The 21,974-nt window shown below is 30.7% G+C and overlaps 1 protein-coding gene across 1 annotated transcript in view; it reads left to right on the forward strand.

Moving 5' to 3' along the window:
- The window catches only part of LOC147071114 (protein toll-like), a 110,431-nt gene that overhangs the window by 67,575 nt on the left and 20,882 nt on the right, over window positions 1-21,974 (forward strand). The window contains exon 2 of the mRNA XM_085948532.1: window positions 15,733-15,825. Coding sequence (XP_085804658.1) covers window positions 15,733-15,825 — 93 coding nt within the window. The remainder of the gene's footprint in view (window positions 1-15,732; window positions 15,826-21,974) is intronic.

Here is a 21,974-nt window from a genome sequence, read left to right on the forward strand (position 1 = left end):
TTTTAGTTTGTAAATTTATGGCTATCGCCGTATGTCGTAGCTTAACCACTGGGGAACGCCAAAAAATTGCGTATTTCAAAAAAATACGACCTTATTCTTAGGTCAATAATTATTATAAAGCAATCATTATTAGTAGGATGTTTATCACACTTGGATGTTCAAAAACATAGTTTATAATTAGTATCTTTAGAATTATCTTCAAATGTGTTAATCTTGCCCATTTTTTGAATAATAAAATGCCTTATTCTTGTCAAATTTGGGATCACAGAGATTATCGATATAACTTTTTATCGTAAATATTTCACTATAATAATGTCGACATATTATACTAATGGTTTTATAAATGCGTTTAAAAATTAATAAAAGTAAAAAATCTTACAACCACTGCACACGCATGTACTGAAATATGACTATATTCTAAAACATTAGAGCGATAGGTTTAAAAGAATACTATTTTATGTAATAAAAATACTATAATATGCAGTCATCAAATGTTTAAAATAAATATAAAAGATAATAAGGCTTCAAAATTATATAAATAGATTATCTACAACGTTTAAGGAAAGTCCAGGATCATGCACTGAAAATACAATAAAAGTTCCATTTTGACCTACGCTGAGCACGTCCGCCCTTAATCCAACGATAACATATTATAAGTATGAATGAAAAAGTGTGCACAATTTTTTCCTATTGAAATATACCAAAACTATTACGGTTTGGTTTAGGCAGTGTTTAATTGATTTTTAAAAACTAACCAATACCATAGTCTGTATATTGTAGTCTTAGTTCAATAAAAACAAATACGTATGACTAACAAAGTGTAATGTGCACTATTTATGGCGGATCTTTTAGCCTACTTCCACCCTTTGCTAATGGTAAATATAGTAAGTATGGATAAGTAGATAAGTTGTGTAGCTAAATAATTATCCAATTGCGCGTAACCTTTCGAAACGTGTATTATTTTGATGCGGCGACCGGTGAGCCGGTATAAGAATGACCAATTCGTATGCGTACGTTTTCGTTCTGGCGTCTTTGACTCGCAGCCTGAGATGCATGCGATTTGTTGATAGCAGCACTAGTTTCAAATTAAAAAGTTGCATTCGACCAATTTGCGGAGCACCATTTGGCAAAATGTGTTTTGTGAATAACGATGACGTTAGATCTTCGTATTTGACACATTGCAGTCGAGGCAAGTTTAGGTGTGAGAGCAGGCTTCAGCTACAGCATGTAGGCATACCTAAGAAAAAGTTAGTCCGACAAAGCCACGGATAATATCCATACCGCCGAAAGTGCAGGAGTCCTTTGTTCGAGAATATTGTGGGTACCGGATTCGAATCTCTGGTCCGGGAAATTAAAATATTGTTTTTGAATGTGTGATTGGATCCAGAGTATGGACATAATAGTTTGTTGGTTGAAAGCGTGGGAGAAATTGATGAAAATTTTATTTAGTTCGCTACATTTATACTAGTTTTTATCTTCCAGTGGGTCTAATTGTACACAAGGCGGATATCGAAGACTAAAGTTATGAATATTATTAATTTATTATATTGATGTATGGGGGCGGTTAATTATTACAATTAGTGATCCGTCTAAAACTCTAAACCATGGGTCGCCAACCCACGGCCTGCGGGCTAAGTGTTAGGTACCATCGCTTTATTGTTAATAAAAATGTTATACATAGGTATTTAACATCATTATGATTTAACATTGAGAGCCTCGACAGCTTTAAGTACCTGGGTTATCACAGAACAGAACAGAACATACTCATCACAGAAGATGGCATTTTGCAGAAAGAGCTCGCTATCCGAATGGGAATGGCTGGAGCAACATTCAACTCGATGCGGAGTGTCTGGGACTCACGATTGTACTCGATCAAAACCAAATGCCGCCTATTCGACGCTTGCATTCTGACGGTACTGCTTTACGGTAGCGAACCATGGCACCTACGAAGGCTTAAAGCAACCGTATAGTAAGCTTCAAAAACAGATGTTTGCGATGGATACTGGATGTATGACTTTGATTTTGATAAAAGTGAACGCACCAAGCAGCCTAGGCCACGTGCTGCGGATGCCAAAAGAGAACCTCAACCCGGCTTGCCTATTCTTTAAGCCGATCGGATTCCGTCGTCCTGGAAGGCCGCTAAATACTATCTAAAGAGTGTGTACGGTGGAGCTACGGGATGCAGGTTTGACCTGGAACGAAGTAAGACTGGCGAGCGATAGGGATTCTTGGAGGCGCCGCGTGGTGTCCATATGCTCCAACTAATAAGGGGCGGATATGGCCAAAGAAGAAGAAGAATATAATTAAAGTAAGTACGTTATATTAGAGGTTTTATAACATTTTTTATTCTTTACGTCAATATTATTCTGGAAAAGTGAATAATATAATAAAAAACTTACATGCCGAGTTAAGTTCAAACTAAAACCTATTTACTTTACTTCGTTTCCATCAACATCAAAATTCAATTTCGATAATACATCGACAACTCCATGTTTACACGTTACTATATAAAAATAAAATGTTGAAAATTTCTGTTGTTTCAATAAAGTAAGAAAACAATGCCGAGAGTATAGAGTTTCGCCAACACAGAATGGCTGTCTGGATGAACAGACTCAGTATAGAGATCGATTGTCGTAATAATGCTGGAGGTCGTTAATCACTCAGAACAGCTCAAAACATTTTTTTTATGTAATAATATTGTTGCACCGGTCTCACTTTTTTGTTGGTATTATAATGATTTACTTAATAATTTTATTGTTTTTTTTTAATAAAGATGTGGTGATGATTTTTAGTGGACTGTATTATGATGGATTTTGGATGCTCGTGAAGGGTGGTGGATATCGGGATTTAGTCCAGCCTTTGATGTTGAATGGCTGAATTGTTGGAGCTGGACCCGGCTACATACACTCACACACTAGTATCACCTCATTATGGTGTATCACTCTCGAGTCCTCCTATACTTGTTGGGGCTAGTAGGTATGAGCTTAGTAAGTTTACATTAATAGGCGCGGATGGCCATCGAATTGACACCTGTAATTATTGTGTTATAATGGAGTCACAGTGGAGTTGATGGTTTGATCATCTAAAAATAATTAACTTTGTAGCTGTGCCTTTTGGACATCAGTCAGTAAATAGGGTATGAGTGAAATGTTAGATAGACGTTTGACAACAATTAATAATTGGCCCAAGATGTGTGTAATGTTCAATTGGTCACTCAAATCAAATCACACATACGGCATTCAATATATTCGACCGTGTTTAGGAAAAAAGGCGTAACACTCACAGTGCAAATTTTACAAAAGGGGCAAAAAACTTTTTTTGAATAATTGGGTGCATGATGATTGATGATTTGGTGAAATATTTGTTCGATATAATAATAATTAAGGGTATACCTTAGTTGAGGCATAGTCTAAAAAGATCGTCGCAACGCAATGCGCGGATTGTGCAAATGACGCGTGCCGAACGAAATATAATTTGTTATATAAATCCAACATGCGTCAATTAAATGTTCTGTTTATTGTTCTATTAGTAACAATAATAATATATTCATTGACATGTTTTATTTTTTAAGTAAATGGATAACATTTATTAGTCATTTTTACATGATTTACAAATTATTACCCCCGTCGCCATCACGAAACAAATTGACGTAGTCACAGCTCGACGTTTGCTCTCCGATTGTCAGCGAGTCCAAAATTTCGTCGTACCTATAGTTGAAAATTATTTGCCGTAGGTATAGTACAGTCTTAAAGAAGTTTTTACAGAAAAATCATACAATTGAGGGAATATGCTTTTTTTTAAATAAAACTTAAATATAACTCAATTAAAACGTGAATTTAGATAATAATTTGGCATTTGCGGTTTACTTTCTTTTAACAGAACGTGTAGTTAGTTGAATACATTGTTAATAGTAGATAAGAGTTTGCATTGGACACGTTTGTGGTATGCACTTGATGAGTGATTAAATGCGCAGCACTTAATATTCAGAAATAGTTTGGCTTGTAAGTGTTTGTTCGCGCGCGGTATTTACTGACGTTTTTATATTAATAATCAGTCGACTAGTCGCAACTGTGTTGTGCCTGGTCTTGCAACAATACTAAGGATTTGAGGTTAAAGGGAAAAAAGGAATAAGGGCCACCATAATTGGCCCAATCAATAAAAAAAAAATAGACACTAAACAACATATTTAAAAATAAAATATTTAGAGTTATAATTACAATGTTCGATTATAATAATATAATTATAGCTGAAAATGCACGAAAATGTATAACTCACCAAAATTCTTAGATGTAATGACATACGTATGTAATTTTAACTACCCAGTGCCCCCAGCGTTAGTTTGTGTACCCACTGTCCAACCTCTTATGTACTCTGTACGCCACTGTGTAGCCATTTCTCAGGAGAAACGTTTCACTAAGCTTTCTACTCTCATTTGCTTTCGCTATAATAAGGCACAGTGGCATACATTTTTTGCCACATAATAAATAAATTTCGGATACTTTATTATTTAATCTGACTTGTAATATCATGATCGCGAAATTTCTCTGGATTTGACTTATTCTTCCATAAAGGGTATCTACATATAATTATTATTTCTTGATCACAATTTATGGTAACCGGAAAAAATAGAACATGGCAAAATAGAACAGTAACAAAACGGAACAGCCAAGAGAAAAATAAAACATTTATTTTTTGTGGAATCTATTTATTAAATAAATACCTATAAAACTTGATAATCATGTACAACAATTTTTAACGTAACTCGATTACTAAGGGTTTCATACTTTTTCTTTCTAACTTCAAGGTGACCTGCATGATCGTAGGCTAATAATAATAATCGCCGGCTAAAAAATGCATTATTTTCAAAATAATGGTTTTGTAAAAAAATGTATATTATAATACCGAATACACAGGTTGATAATGTCACTTAAAAATTAAAAAATATTCATTATTCATGTATATATTTTGTTTATAAACTTAAGTTTTATGAGTATTTAATTACTAAATAGGTTACACAAAAATTAATGTTTAATTTCTCCCCTGGCTATTCTGTTTTGACGCTGTTTTCTTTTGTCTTGTTTTGTTTTGTCATAGAACCCAATTTAAATAATATAATTTAATATAATTATATGTCACGTCAACATTCTGTGATACTTGGGGTTAAGGTACTTTGCGGATAATGAAGGAAACTTGACGCAATCTAAAATCGAGGGGAAGTTAATTGACAACCAGCACTTTATTTTCAAACAAATACATTTACTTCAGTACTAATTTTTTTTTTTACAGATATTTCGTAAAAATAGTTTTTTTGAGAATTTTGTACTAGCATATAACGGTTTTATTTATAACCAAAATCAAGTATTTACTAAACTATACATATTGATAAGCTACGTTTATTAACTAAACATTAAACAGTAAACAGTACACTTGACACAACCACTTGTTCAGTGAGGCAGGTATTTTTCAATGGGTTAGGATTCTTGGCTTTCCCTATGAGCAAAAGCTTCAGTTTGTGTGTCCCGGTTGCAATGGAGCACGGCATAAATGTTGGCATTTTCCTCCCTGGTACATCACTTTTTTTGTGATGTACGTACGTTTTAAAAGCAGTGGATTGACCTTGACTGATGATGATAAATATAATTATAAATGTATTTAACATAAAATTATTCTTGTATCAGGAAACCTACTAACATTTTGTAGTTCCCCAATGGAAATGCACATTTTGAGATTCCATTATAAGAACAGTAGATGGGCATTTTCGCCAAAGTTTGTACATTGCATTTTTGGCATGTCCCATGACTTTGATTGATTTTTTCATAGTTATTATATTATAGAATATTGGAAAGTTATGTATTTTTAACATGCAAATTTATTAATTTACTTTATTCGATCAGTTAAATACAACTGTCTGACCTATATATATTTTTAATTGATTATTTAGATCGAAAGGTAGTGTGTTTTTACCATGTCCCACTCCTAAATTTAAATAAACAAAGTCTGATTTCGTCATTAATTCTGAGTGTGTAAAATTAAATTTGTAGTGTCTTCAACAGCTTACATTATATATTTTTGGAAAATATACAGTTTTTCCGTAAATTTTGAGCAATATTGAAAAAAAATCACGTTTAAAGTGTGTCCCAGGATATTTGAAAAAGTGGAATTCCACATTCCGTTACCATGATTTTAGCATAAAGGCGAAAAATTTCCACTATAAATATGTATTTTTATAATGTAGCAACACTTTTGTATAACACTGACCGTCATTTACAATTTAAATTGTTGGTGTGTGTCGGTATCGATATCGGAACAGGTTGCTTTCTGGGTTGGTCATTTAAGAAGTTCCACTACTGTTACCACGATTTGTAAGGTAAGAAATCACATATTTCTATTTCACATACTATACATATGGAGCTTATCTTTCATACTACAGATATAATAAAACATATCGCAGGTTTAACAATAAAACTAAGCTAAATTTTGGCTTCAACCACTTCTAAAACAGAATCCGTTACTTCCACTCCGAAACTATATTGGTGGTAACGTATATGTGGAATGTAAAAGTAACGAAATAGAATGCATAAAGTTGGGTTTACATTGTGTGTTTAGTTCTTCATAGATTATAAAAAGTTTTATTTTGTCTGTTTGTATGAAAAACAAAAATATTTTCATAAAAAAATATAGAAAATAACCTGACTATATAATAAAGATTAAAAAAGATTAAAAAAGTATGTGATATGTCTGAATACGCAAAACTAGTGCAGATAAAAGTATGGAGAGATACAAAAACAACAGAAGAAAAAGAAAAAACACCAGACTGAAATAATTGCAAGATTGCTCTGTCATACTCTTTCTGTTATACGCCACCAAAATTTTAAAACTTCTCCATATATTTTAGGCATAGAAATTTATAAAAATATATGAAAAAGTATTTTTTTGTCACGTTTAACAGAAATGTGTACCCTATTAGATTTAATACCTGGAACTGAAGGTATTCGCGAAATGTCAGAAAAGTACGTCTTGATTACAATCAACCTGTATAGCTACATTTTATGTTGATGAATACAAGTAAATTTCAAGATAACATACAGTCGAACTTGGTTATTACGAGGAAGATGGGACCGACTGAATTTGCTTGTTATAAGCGTTACTCGTTCTATCAGAGAATAGGTATTTCTAAATGAGCATGTCACATTACACAAAAAGTCGAAAATAAAAAATTTGGAAACCATCGTAAAAATCCCCGAAACGAGCATGGCATTCATAAACTACAAAAGAAGTTGTTTATTGTAATGAACTCTGGTAGGTACCTACGAACTTCACAAACCTTGGATTTTTCAACCATATGCGTGGATACTTTTTTATTATTGTCGGCGAAACACCAATAAGGTAGGTACTTAGACACTTTGCTAGTGTCATAAACGTAATCCGACCCCGGTGGCATCCTGTCCAATCGGATTTTATTGCTTAGGGTCGAAATGTTTTAAAACGATCGACACATTAACAGTATTTTAGCTCGGTATATCCGATAAGTTGCTCGTTATAACAGTTAATAAATTAAATGTATAAGCGAAAATCATAAACCAAATGTTAACAAATGTTTCCTTATTACATCCGAGATCTCGCTATGTCCAAGATCGTAATAACCGAGTTCGACTGTAATTATTTTCGTAAAAGTTATATACTCCGTGCCGCGCTAGAAACTCGCGTCCGAATCCCTTGCTGATTTAATTTTTTTCATATATTGTTAATTATTTGCTTTAAAATATTTTTTATCTGAGTTACAAATAATATAAATGCCAAATAAAAGTTATGGTAATGTATAGTGTGTTAAAATTATTACCTACCTTATTTTACTAGTATTGTGAAATTTATTATAAAATATGTCTATTTTAGTGATTAATTTTGATTTGTTTTGTTATTGTGACGCACGTTGAATATATATCTGACTATCAAAAAATTCAAATAAATTTCATAAAACAAAAATTTGTTTTTATGGTAACATGTAACTTTAGCTTTACAAATTACACTCCGTTACCATTTCGTTCCATTCCGAAAATGTCCCCAAAAAAGTTGAACGTTAACTAATTTTCATTTGATTATTAAATAACGAAACATATATATTTTTCCAATAAAATTTAGTAAAAGTGATTACTGTCTTTAAAAAAATAGCAGAACGAACATTGATTGGTTTTTTCAAATACTAAAGGAAAAATGCTCTGCCATTATAGACATAGGGTAATGGAGTGGAACAAAATGTGCCCAAGAAATAAAATTCAATAATATTTTTTGACTATTTGTACTTTTATTTTTAAGTGTATGGTTTTTTTTTTAACTAATAGGGCTCTTTTACGTGATAAAAAAAGTCTCATTCATGTTTTATAAGCTTAGTTTCGTAGTCACGGAACGGAAACTTATTATGCCCAATGTCATAAAAAAAATGATATAAATATTGTGTTAATCAATATTTTGCTGAAAAATTGCTATCACCAATTCAACAATAGAACAAGGAATCTGCTAGCTATATAAAAATGGTTAATTTGAGTGAAAAAATAATATTACCCAAATTTCAAACATGTACAAACTTTGGCGAAAATGCCCAGATACCATTATAGGTATCGTTATGTTTTACATTATTAGAATAAGAAGACATTTTCATACCATGTTAAATATTTAATTTGGCGTTAAGAAATGTTCCTCGTTGAATTGTTACAAGACTATCTTAACACTCATTATAGGTGTTTAAAATACTTCCGTTAAATTCACTAAATGATCCAAGAAATAAAATACCTGAACACCTGTTTAATGTACAATTTTACACATGTGAACTAGTAATTCGTACTTTTCATGCTCTGATTCAGAATAATATATTGTAATCTTTAGTAAATGAAACGTAAATGAGAATTTAATTTATTTTTAATATTTTACAATATATTGTATTATTATGTAATAGTACACCCAGGATGGCAGCCCGGCTTAAGCGTCGGCCCATAACGCCGTGGGTCCCATGTTCGAATCCTCGGTCGGAAAGTACTCATATTCTTTTTAAAGTTGTGTATGAGTCAGGGTATGGACCCAATGGGTTGAGCAAGTGGCTGACATCCATTTCTCGTAACAAAAAACCTATTAATACAAACCTTCACTCTGTGGAGGCCGATATGATGTTATTAGGATCGGACATGATCGAAAAATACGCGCGTTAGAAGATATTATACTTCTTTCAAAACATAAAATAACAAAATATTATTGCAGAATGTACCTAATTTAGAAGAAAAAAAAATTCAAAACCTGTGTTTGAAAAATTTAACATACCGCTATTTCGACCACCTTTGGTTAAACAGATGACTGTACGACTATTTTCGTTAACAACAATAATTTATTACAAATCAAAAGTAAAACATAGCTTATTTAATGGTTTAACTGAAACGTGATATTGACTTTTGTGATGAAAAATAATAATTTTATTATTGTCTTCAATTATTATAAACCGTTAATAAATAAATTACATGGTATATACGACAAATATTATCCTAAGCTGTAAAAATTTGTATTTTTCTGTATGAAGTGTCTAAATATTGTAAATTTACAACATACCATTGTTTGAATTATTTACCAACTCAACATTCACAAAATCTATTTGTTTATTGATACATAATTTTACTCATAAATTTAATAATACTTAATATATACTTAAATATACAGAAATTAAGGAGATAGTCATGTCTGAACTTTCAAATGCATTCAAAGCTTTGAAAATCAAGCTCGAATCGTTGATTTATTTTTGTACTTTTTTAACACTTTTATTATCGAAATGAATTTCGTAGAAAAATAACAAATATATCGATGTTGCAAGAGATGCGGTTACACATTTCTGTGACAAAAATAATCTATTCTTGCGAGGTAACGAATTTAATGTAAAATCATTGTTTTGTCGCTTCAACGGTAAGCAGTACTTATCATATAAAATAAGCCAAAATACTATAGCTTATAACAATAAAAAGTATTTGTAATGTGAATTGTTTTAGGGTTATTACAGTTCTGTTCTGTCGCATGGAAAAATTACTACCGTAAGTTTATACATATCTATATTTTATTAATAAGTCTAGAATACCCGAGTCACGAGAAGTAATGCATTAGTTTGTAAAGTCTTGGTTCTCAGGTGTAAATCCAGGGATTAACAAAATCAAGTATTGTTTTTAAATGAGTGTTTATACCCAAAGCAATATGCCAACGTTCATTTATCGTAAAACCAAAATCTTTTACGAAACCTTTTTGTGAGGTGGCCAAGATCAGAGTCAGATTATTATTAATTGTCAATTCAAAAACAAATAGTGTGGACTTAGTTACCTACATAATTATTATATTGACTGTAATTATTACAAACGAGTATAATGTATACTAAAAAAATTCTGTGATTTCAAAATATTTGTGTTTTGATAAATTCTGATGTTATAAGAAAATTCAATAAGTACTTAATAGATTCAATTAGTAAAAAAATAAGAAATGAACCTAAAAATAAATTGTCTGTTATAAATGATAAACCTATAACAGTTTTAGTGTCAATCAAGAGAATATCCAATTTTACTCATACAGTAGGTACGTTTTTTTGCTTTATTGGTTTTCCTTTAATCCATTATAGATTTTATAATTAAATAATGATATTATTAGACAAAACCATTTTTTTTTTATAAAAAGTAGATAAATATTATGTATATAAATTGGTTATTATTGCGCATGTCTTTCATTCAGGGACTTTTTACACATACAGGTAATTTTTTCAATGGGATTATTTCAGTTTATTACTAATGCCTAGAGTCATAACTCACATTTTTCAATTTTTTCACTTCTGAATTAAAGATACCAAGTGATTCTAAATGCATTCATTAATCTATAATATAACAAAATTGTAAACTATCAAAGATCACTTTAAACCATGTGAAATTCGTTGACAAAGTTGATTGTTGGTGTCATAACTCACACTTTTCAATGAATGTCTAACCAATCAGACAGTTCTATTTCATATAGTATGCTGTGTGTCTGCAGCCTTAAGAGTATTATATACATATATGTGTGAAACATGGACCCTAAGTAAAAGAGAGATCCAGAAACTTAGAGTAGCACAACGTGGTATGGAGAGGTGCATGCTGGGCATAACGCGAAAGGACAAAAAGAGGAATGAGTGGATAAGGAAGCAGACAAGGGTTTGCGATGTAATAGAGTTTATTAAAAGCCTTAAATGGAGATGGGCTGGACACATAGCTCGAAGAAAAGACAATCGTTGGACAAATCTAGTCATCCAGTGGTATCCAAGAAGTACAAAACGTCCACAAGGTAGACCTAGAGGCCGCTGGATCGATGAAATGATAAAGTTCTGCGGAAGTACGTGGCAACGCAATGCACAGGACCGAGAGAAGTGGAAGCAACTTGAAGAGGCCTTCATCCAGCAGTGGATAGATTCAGGCTGATGATGATGATGATATATATATATTTGAAAAATATATATAATTTGACTCACTCGCTCATCAATATTCAAGAGAGTTCAAAACTTTTCTTCTAATTACAAAAAACAGTGCTCTTGTGGTTTTTTGTGATTATCTCAAAACTCAACTTTTGGAATATGTGAGTTATGACTCTTGGCAACTCAATTACACTATCGCCATTGGGGCTTATAGTTAAATTTAGAGGTATACAATGAAATATATAATATAATAATAAATAAGTTCATTCTAAAATAAAAAAGTTAAATAATCACGACTGACATCATTTGAACAAATACAATAAGATCAGATAAATTTAATGTAAAAATACTTTTTCCCTTTTCAGTTGAAGGCATGGAAATATAAAGAATGATAAAAATATTTTTCCACAACTTACTAAATAACTAGTTAATGTGTTGTCAACGAGAAGGTTTTACTTAGTGCAGTGGTCACACTTTCTACGTTATTGATGTCAGTGCGTTCTCGGTCTGATGAACCGGTTAATTGCCCTGAACTTTCCAACTGCACCTGCTCTGGTGATGCTGATGAAAAATACACAGTTCGGTGCCCCGATTCAAGTTACTAATAAGCAATATTATGTTTTCCCCAGATAAATAAAAATATTACAAAATATTAAAACAACTTCACCCTGAAATTGCGCAGATTGCCATTTCTTATACTGCGCACGAGTTATATAGGGGATGTTAGGTAATCAGGTGTCAAAGACCTGGCAGCTCATATTTGTTTTTTCACATAGTTTTGCATATTCGTATTGTTTTTTGTACTATATATTTATTAATATTGTTATATTGTACAATCATTTATTTTGGTAATTTTACCATGCTCCTCTGTCACATGGGTACTTTTTATTAGTAAGTCTCTGTAAACTCAGTCAAAGTAGTACATTTGAGTGCGAAGCGACTTCAGTTCTATGAATCTGCTCCTGAGATATTCCCCGGCGTAAAAAAATGGAAACAATTACATATAGAACCTAGTGATATGCTCGTTTTAAACCAAGTCTTGTGCGGGGTGGGATGGTTTGGAGGAGTGTATATTTCTGGCTCAGGTGACTTATCACTGTCTTCTTGGTTGATCTTTTGGGATTGGTGACGGAAGTCAGTCTGACAAACATTCCTAAAAATACCTAGTCGGATGACTAAAAAGCTAAGATTAACGACTGACCAGATAATTACTTATTAATTACCACATTTAAATATCATATTCATTATATTTTATGGCGAAATAATGGTTACGCGCCTAGCGCGTATTTAACACTGAAAGATTTAAGCAGATATTCTGCCTTTTGACCTCGGCGGGCATTTTTTTTATTTACATGACGTCTACCAATTTGTTTTATAATTTGAATGGAGTCCTACAATAATTCCATAACTAGCAATCCAGACTAATTATGGATTTGGAACCCACTAAAATCGTAATCGTAAATCACTAAAGTAGTATTTAAATTTTATATATAATAATATGACATACTAACATTTACATAAAAGTATTTATCTCTATATATAGCCAAGTACCTACTCAAAATTTACATATTTGCAGAAGTTGTATAGCAACGATTCTCAGCATTTTTTGTGCGGTGGAACCGTTTTTTTTTAATTGATTTTAATTCTTCAGTAACACCATTTACTCTCGCTTTATTTGTATTCTTTCCAGGGCCAGTATACAATAATAAATTAACCAATACTTTGAATACATACACGATTTATTGTTTCATCTTTTCAAGTCGAACAAAAAAACAAAACATGCAAATAAAATACGTTTATACGATTAGTAATATTTTAACATGTCCAATCCTAAAAATATCATAATATGGGTCTCCACAGAGTGGAGGTTTCTATTAACAGATTACTTTTTTTTTTTTACGAAGAATGGATGTTATCCACTTTCTCAATTAGGTCCATGATCTGATTCCAAATACACATTGAAAAACAATATGTGTATTTGCCAGACCCGGGATTTGAAATTGGGACCCACGACATTATAAGCCAACACATTAGCCGTTCAGCCATCGTGAGCAAAATATTGCGTAATTTAAAGTACTTAAATATTTTTTAATTACTTCCTTGCTTAAAATAGGCTCGCAGTAAACCTTTTTTTATGATTACCAAAAAAAAGTCAGGTTGCACTTTTTATAGAAAGCTTTTGTAAATTCTTGCGGACCTCTGGTTGGGAATCACTGCAGTATATGACACGTCATGTTATATACAAATTATTCGCGTTATCACATTACTATTTACCATACAATTATCAAGATCGGTATCTTACACTACTTCAATATAAATTTCTTAACTGATAGTTTGCTAAAGCCAACGAAACTACTTATATTCGTTGTTCAAATATCTGGAAAAGGGTTACATAAATTATGTAATATTGTATTTTATTTTAATTTAATAAAAGATTGCCTTTCTATCAAAAAATAATTACTATTAAAATTGAATACGAAACAGTTCAGCTGAAATATAAATCGTTGTTTCTCAATATTATTTATTTATTTAAGACAACAGAACATTGTGGACATGACGAATCTAAATTCAAGACGTTCACAACATGAGAATTACATTATAATAAGTAAAAATCTGACAAGAGAGAATAAAATATTAAAATACATATAAATACATGCAATATTATATAGTAAAATAAAATTTTGAAAATAAAATGCACTTTAGTAAGGTTAGTTTGGTATGGACGCAGAGCTTATTATGGACTAATAATTATTTGTAAAAATTACTTGACTTGTATAAATTATGTTTGAAGGCTGAAGTTCTAATGGATGAACAGGAAACGTGCATATTTCGAGAAGAACCATGTTGAAATAATATAGAAACTGTTCCTAACTTAATTTGGTGACGTCTTCATTGATGAGATGTAATTTAAAGAGTGACGCGTAAAATGAGGGCAACTTTACTGTCTTCTCTCTTTGTGACCCATTTCCTTACCAATTATTGCGTCAGAAAAAACGCGCCAAATCTTCTGATTGGTTGATAATCATCTAATGTTTCTTTATAATTACTGGTATTCAGGGCTACCAATTTTACAGCAAGAATGTGCAAATTAATCGTTATTTTTTTGTAATTTTAACGGTATTCGGTTATATGCGTTGAAGGTTTAGGTATTTATGGGGGGCGTTAAAATGTCACATGATAGTATCGATTTAACGAATTGTCATTTTTTGTTTTACTTTAGCATACATATCTAATTGAATTCTTTTTCTTTCAGAAAATCTGTCAGTTGTGTTAAAAATATCTCACGACTCTATTGGGAATAGAATGCGCGGAAAAACCATTTTCCGCTATTTTACCATCACTGTCGAACTTCAATGGCAATACACCAGTGGCGAAGAGTGACTTTTTGAAAGAGGTAGGCTGTGGGAGTAACCATGCTTGTCAGATATATTTGCGGGAAATAAGGAGATAACCCAATATTACTACTGATGAATAGGTACGCTAAAACGAAAAAATTTCAAAAGCTTAATTGGTTTGTTATAATTAGTTTATAAAAATAAGCAATTGGTTTGAATTACTTATGTATTTTCCTAAACATTTATAAACGTAACATACGCTCAAAATATATTACCTTTGAAATACATAATATAATATAAATATAATATTATCTTTGAAAATATCCGTTGTTGTGTATATATTATTATGTTCCATAACAATTTATAATTTAACCCGTAAAACTAGACATTTTAAAATACTTCTATATTTAAAACACAGACTTAGGTAGATACAATATCAGATATATAAATTGTCTAATGAGTGAACTAATAAATAAATAACAATCACGAGATAAACTATTTTATATTTTTAACAACAATCAATACATATTTATGTGATTGAATCCCATAGAAATTATTTTTTAAATTATCTTCTTATTAATTATTTTGAATAAATGCGCTCTCGCGACGTAAGCGCTAACAAAACAGCTTGTATATTTGTATGCGGGACGCAAAACCCATGGCTTCACGCGAAAATAATCCTATACAATATGTGAAGCGAAACGCGGTGTGTTCTATTTTTTTTAACTTTCGAGAGATGCCATAGATGGTGCTCATTTAAATATGGGAAAATATCGTAAAGTTATGACAATTATACGATAGATGTCTTTGGGCATATTGAATATATTATTATTTGTGATTATATAAATACGTCAACATGAAAATAAAAAATATTTTTCTTAAGAAGGTAGGCTTTAAATAATCGCCTAGTATGGAGTCTTTGCCACTGCAAAATACACACAGTGACAATCACAAATTGCTCCCTGCCAACTACATCGTATAGAGAAGTCATCGAAAGTAGTGAACTATCCAAGAATTTTAATATTTTTGAAACACGCAACATGACTAGACATCATCTAAAAGGACTGGAAGGAATTAAAGAATTATAGTTGTCATTTGTGGAAATGACCAACGTTGCAGAAGATGCTTTTAAGGATATTACAGATCTCACAACTTTGAAGTCACTTTCGTGTAATATGCAATCGTTTAGATCTAACTCAACCAGCTATATGAGAGATCTATTACGTTTATCTTTAGTTAATAACAGCTTGTATAGTTTATCTCAGGGACATTTTCAAGAGTTCCGATCGTTAGCATTCTTAAAAATACAGAAAAACAAGTCGACGAATCTACACAATGTATCTTTTAAATGTTTGAATGATTTAATATATTTGGATTTACGTTCGAACAGCATAAAATATTTACCGAACGGTATATTTTATGGTCTTCTCAAATTAAAAAATCTTATAATTACCAAAAATGATTTAAGTTCTCTGCCCGAAAAACTTTTTTTTGAATCAACTTCAATTTTAAGTTTATCCTTGAATGAAAATAATTTTAAAGAAATACAGCCGCATTTTTTCAGTAACTTGACAGAATTGATGGTGTTAAATCTAAGTGACAACGAACTAACATCGATAACTGAAGAGTCATTTTCGTCACTGCGAAACCTACAAAAACTCAATCTGGATAACAATAAGCTGACTAAATTGGATGGGTAAGCGAATTATTACAGCTAATTTCTTTGTTGGCCAGCTATTGTAGGTGTAAGGAACTTAAATGTTTACATTATTTTTTTGTTTCAGACAATTCTTCAGAAATTTAAAATCTCTACAGGACCTGAGTATAAATAATAACAATTTAAAATATATTTATTCTTTCTACAATGTCTCGTGTACACATAATATAAGGCGTATCGACTTTTCTCATAATAATCTTACAACGATGGGAGTCGATAACAACGACAATTTGACAGTATTCTCCAATTTAAGGGATATAAATCTTAGTCATAATCATTTTGAAAAAGTCGAAGTCATATGGAGAGATAAATTTCCAAAATTGATAAAATTTGATCTCAGTTATAACATGATCTCATTTCTTCAGGTGAGTTAATTCAATAATATTCATAGGTGTCGCATTATTGATAAATGAGAACGAATGTATTATATTATAATACATTCATAATACTTTATCGTTCTGATTTATCAAGCTTATCAAACAGTTTTTTTTTACAGACAATTTATTTTCTGTCTGTAGATTGCGGAGCTCAGTAAAACCACCAAAATTTTTTAATAATACTATAATAAAAACATGCGTTAATATGGAAATCAATTTGAAATGTCAAAATTATATTTCAGTATTCTATATTTATTCAGTATTTCTATCAAGTACAAAAAAAAGTATTTATGAATTGAGTCGTATAGTATCAAAAGTAGAACTTTCGCAAATATATCGAAATTTAACTAAGTAGGTATGCCAAATTGTTCTTATGACCATAATGTACGACTAGCAATATAATATTTGAATCAAAATCATATCTGTGTGGTATAAAATTGTGATGGGAAAATAGGGCTTGGTATCAGAATTAGAACTGTTCAATACTTTGGAAACAAAAGTAGAACTGTTGAATTTGAATTGAATTTCTAATTTCTAAATGTAGAAACATATTTCATGCTATTATAACACTAAAAAAAATATATTTAACATTTATTGTAATCGTTCCTATTATATTATTATTACACTTTAATGCCATTTTTAAACCGAAATTTGATAATTTTACTATACGATTTTTTTATTTTAAAATCTTACACCACATCATATTTGCTCACATAAGGAGTTGTTTTAGGCATATATTCATGGTTTTAAAATATTTCAGTTATTTTTTAAATTTTAATCATGACTTTTATAGTTTAGAGTTTTTAGCTTAGAGTTTTTGGAGACTTTTGGACATATATTGACGAATATTTTTTTCCTGCATTTCAAAAGCTAATGCTTTCCATGGTAAACTAAAAATAAATCACTGTTCACAACACCGGTATATATAAAAAAATCAAACTGTTATTTAATAGTATATTTAAAAAACAAGATCGTTTTTATCTATTTTACTGCTTAAATTTACAAGTCATTAATTTTTATCTCTTCAATGAGGAATTCTTTTCTAAGCACATAATTTGTTAGTTATTTGTATTATTTTAATTAGAATATATTATTAGGTATATTATGTCTATAAATATTAATGACGGGTGTATTGTATTGTAAACAGTTTTTTGGGTTTTGCCAAAAATTTGTTGAAGTGGAATAAGTTCACTTTAAAAATACACTCTTCTAATAATATATGAGTTGGTAACAAACGAACTATTTTGTTGCTATTTTTTGATCGTGGCATGTTCTAAAGTTATATTATAGTAAAAATATAAAAAAAAAATCGAGACTATAATTAGGTTATATTGAAACAGTCAAAAGGGTGTCACCCAAAGAAGTTTGAAGCAGCCAAAGTCACCTTATAGCAATTAATATAATCAGATATTGCTGTGAAAACAGTGGGCATGTTTTAAATAATTTGGAAATTAAAAGTGTAATAATTTAACGTAATTACCTAAATTTATTGTAATTAGACGAAAATCCTTAAGTTAAGATATATATAAAATAATTTGTTAGAATATGTTTTAAATAAAATAAATAAGAAATACTGTAGTAGCATTAGGACCGGAGACTAAAATAATAATATTGTTTGACTTGCCATAAACATAAATATTGTGAGTACACTGGCCACCTGACCTGGGCACGCTGCCTAATCGAAGCCATAGTAGATAATAGTAAAAAAATATTTGTTTTTCTATAAGATATTTAAAATTATTCCATTAAACCATACATAGCTTTAGGTATTTGATAGATATAAGAATATTTTCGATCGATTATGGTTTGGTCAGGCAGGGCTAATTGAATTCAAATAAACTAACCAACACCATCTGTAATATTCTAAAAATTATAAAAATGAACCAACAGAATATTTTGTAATATGCATTCTTAATTCAACGAAAACAAATAATTATGACTAAAAAAGTGTGCGCTATTTTTTTCATATCGCTTATAGCATACTAAAACTATTATGGTTTGGTTTATGCAGGATTTATTTGATTTTTCAAAACTATCCAACATCATCTATAAATTGTAGTCTTCGTTCAATGAAAACAAATAAGTATGGTTAAAAAAATTTAGTGTTCACTATTTATGTAGAATCTTAATAACCTACCTGAGCCTTTCGGTACTGCCTGAGATCCGGGTCGTGAAAGCAGAGTGAGAGGAGATGAACCACAAAGTAGTTTGAACGACACAAGATGGCAGAATTTGTATTTTTCATTATTCTGTAATTTTTGCCAAGTTTTGATCAGTCCAGATCAAAAACTATTACTCGGGTTTCTGACCTTCAGCACGCCGGTGGCTCTGTCAGCGTGATTAAAAAATTACAATATTATATTAAGTATTATGATTGTCTGTGACTGTAATTTGTAACAATTTCGTTCTTAATAAATCTTCCACTCTCATACAACCGTTGTTGCTTTTTTATAACCGAAGCAATCAATCCTTACATCATCCTTACCATCGATCTTTACATAATTCATATTATGACCAAATCACCATGAGCAACGTCAAGGTTATTTTCGTCTCGCAGTATACACATTATGCATTCATTTTTGGTAACCCGCCCTTTAGAGACCGAGTGAACTTTTGAAGCTCACTTAAGGGCGGGCGTGCTCAGCATGGGTCAAAATGGAGGTTTTATTCTATTTTCAAAGCATGATCCTGGACATTCCTTAAACGTTGTAGATATTCTATTTATATTATTTTGAAGCCATATTATCCTTTATATTTATTGTAAACATTTTATGACTGCATAAAGTATTTTTATTACATGAAATAGTATTCTTTTAAACCTCTCGCTCTAATGTTTTAGAATATAGTCACATTTCAGTACATAAATGTGCAGTAATGTTAAGATTTTTTACATTTAATAATTTTTAAACGCATTTATAAAACCATCAGTATAATTACCTAATTAATAAACCTAACCTAACCGAGTTTTTTTTTAAAACTGTACATGTTCAAACACGCGCGTTAACATCATTTTACTCCCTACTTAAATTATAGTTTGTCAATATATGACTACGGCCGTATGTTGTAGCTTAACTACTGGGGAATGCCAAAAGAAATGGCGTATTTCAAAAAAACACTATCTTATTCTTAGGTCAATAATTATTATAAAGCAATCATTATTCGTAAGATTTTTATCACACTTGAATGTTCAAAAACATAGGTTATAATAAGTATTTTTAATATTATCTTCAAATGTGTTAATCTTGCACATTTTTTGAATAATAAAATGCCTAATTCTTGTCAAATTTGGGATCACAGAGATTATCAATATAATTTTTTATCGTAAATATTTCACTTTAATAATGTAAACATAAATTATACTGATGGTTTAATAAATGCGTTTAAAAATTAATAAATGTAAAAAAATTTAACACCACTGCACTTTTATGTACTAAAATATGACTATATTCTAAAACATTAGAGCGAGAGGTTTAAACAAATACTATTTTATGTAATAAAAATACATCATGTAGTCATCAAATGTTTAAATTAAATATAAAGGATAATAATGCTTCAAAATTATATAAATAGATTATCTACAACGTTTAAGGAATGTCCAGGATCATGCTTTGAAAATAGAATAAAAGCTCCATTTCGACCTACGCTGAGCATGTCCCTCCTTAAGGGGGAGAATCATACCAGCAGAGGCACCTAGCGGAAAAATACGAAGCTTGGAATTTGAGACATTTTTTTGATAATTTAGAATTTCAAATGTATTAATTAATAAATATGTATCTGAAAACAAACAAACACAAGCCAAAAATAAACCTACAATTGTAAAAAATGCCATAAAATGTGAATTTGTCACAGGACCACATCTTATTATTACATTATATTTTAAGATAATATTTATTATTAAAATTTACTTTATTAAGTTTTCTATTTTTTTTGAGCAGATTTTTGACTAATAGATAGTTTTAATATTTTACAACGTTTTTCTTAGCTCGTATTCTTCTTTGTCCGGTGGTTATTTGTCCCAAAAAGCTAGACATTTAAAACTTTTAGAATATATCTGAACACGATGCTATTGCATTATTTTAATAATTTTAGCCATCTTTAAGTAGAATTCAATTCATTTTCAGTTAATTCTGTTTTGTATGAAAAGTTATTTCGGAAGAAATCCGTATTCCAATTATTCACTATTATTGGTTGCTAAATGGATGGTCCTAGCAACAAAATTACTAATATATACGTGCGTTACTATGAAAATCAAAATGACATTTTAGTATTCTATATTTGTTGTTTGTTTGATTGTTTTTTATTTACTTCATATCAAGTACAAGTTTGAGCATATTGAGCATAATAATTCAACAGAAAATTTTAATACGTTGTATATAAAAAGTTTTTTTTATCTTGTAATTATTTTAAATAATCTTGAAAGTCGATGAACCTCACATTTTTTTTGAGAACGGTGCAATATTCAAATTTAAAGCATTTTTTTATTCTGCGAATAATTCACATGATTTGAGAATGTAACAATGTAATATAATTTGTAATGGAGACAGATATCTTTCCGGAAACGTGGAAGATGTTGAAGGTTACTCCAATCCATAAGAGTGGTACAGAGTCATTAGTGGAAAATTACAGGCCGGTAGCTGTTCTCTCTGCACCAGCAAAAGTTCTTGAGAGCATCATGCACAACATGATTTCTCCAAAAATCTAGTCATTTATAATAAATGAACAGCATGGATTTAGAGCAGGCCGATCAACGGAAACTAACCTGATGGTATTAACCAATTATGTATCATCGGCCCTGGATAGAGGCCACCAGGTTGACTGTTCTTACAATGACTTCTCGAAAGCATTTGACAAAGTCGATCATGATGTCCTGATGGAAAAACTCCAACTTATTGGATTGTCTGATCGATTTTTGAAGCTATTCGGGAGTTATTTTAGGAACCGTCAACAATACGTATCGTACGGCTTTTATCAGTCACAGACCTTTTACACATTTTCTGGTGTCCCTCAGGGCTCAAACTTAGGGCCGTTGCTGTTCACAATTTTTATAAATGACATAGCATTGGTAATAAAAAATGCTATGTTTTTGTTGT

This window comes from Rhyacophila brunnea, unplaced genomic scaffold (assembly GCF_057557595.1).
Source record: "Rhyacophila brunnea isolate RB1 unplaced genomic scaffold, BYU_Rbru_1.0 scaffold_20, whole genome shotgun sequence".
NCBI classification, from domain to species: domain Eukaryota; kingdom Metazoa; phylum Arthropoda; class Insecta; order Trichoptera; family Rhyacophilidae; genus Rhyacophila; species Rhyacophila brunnea.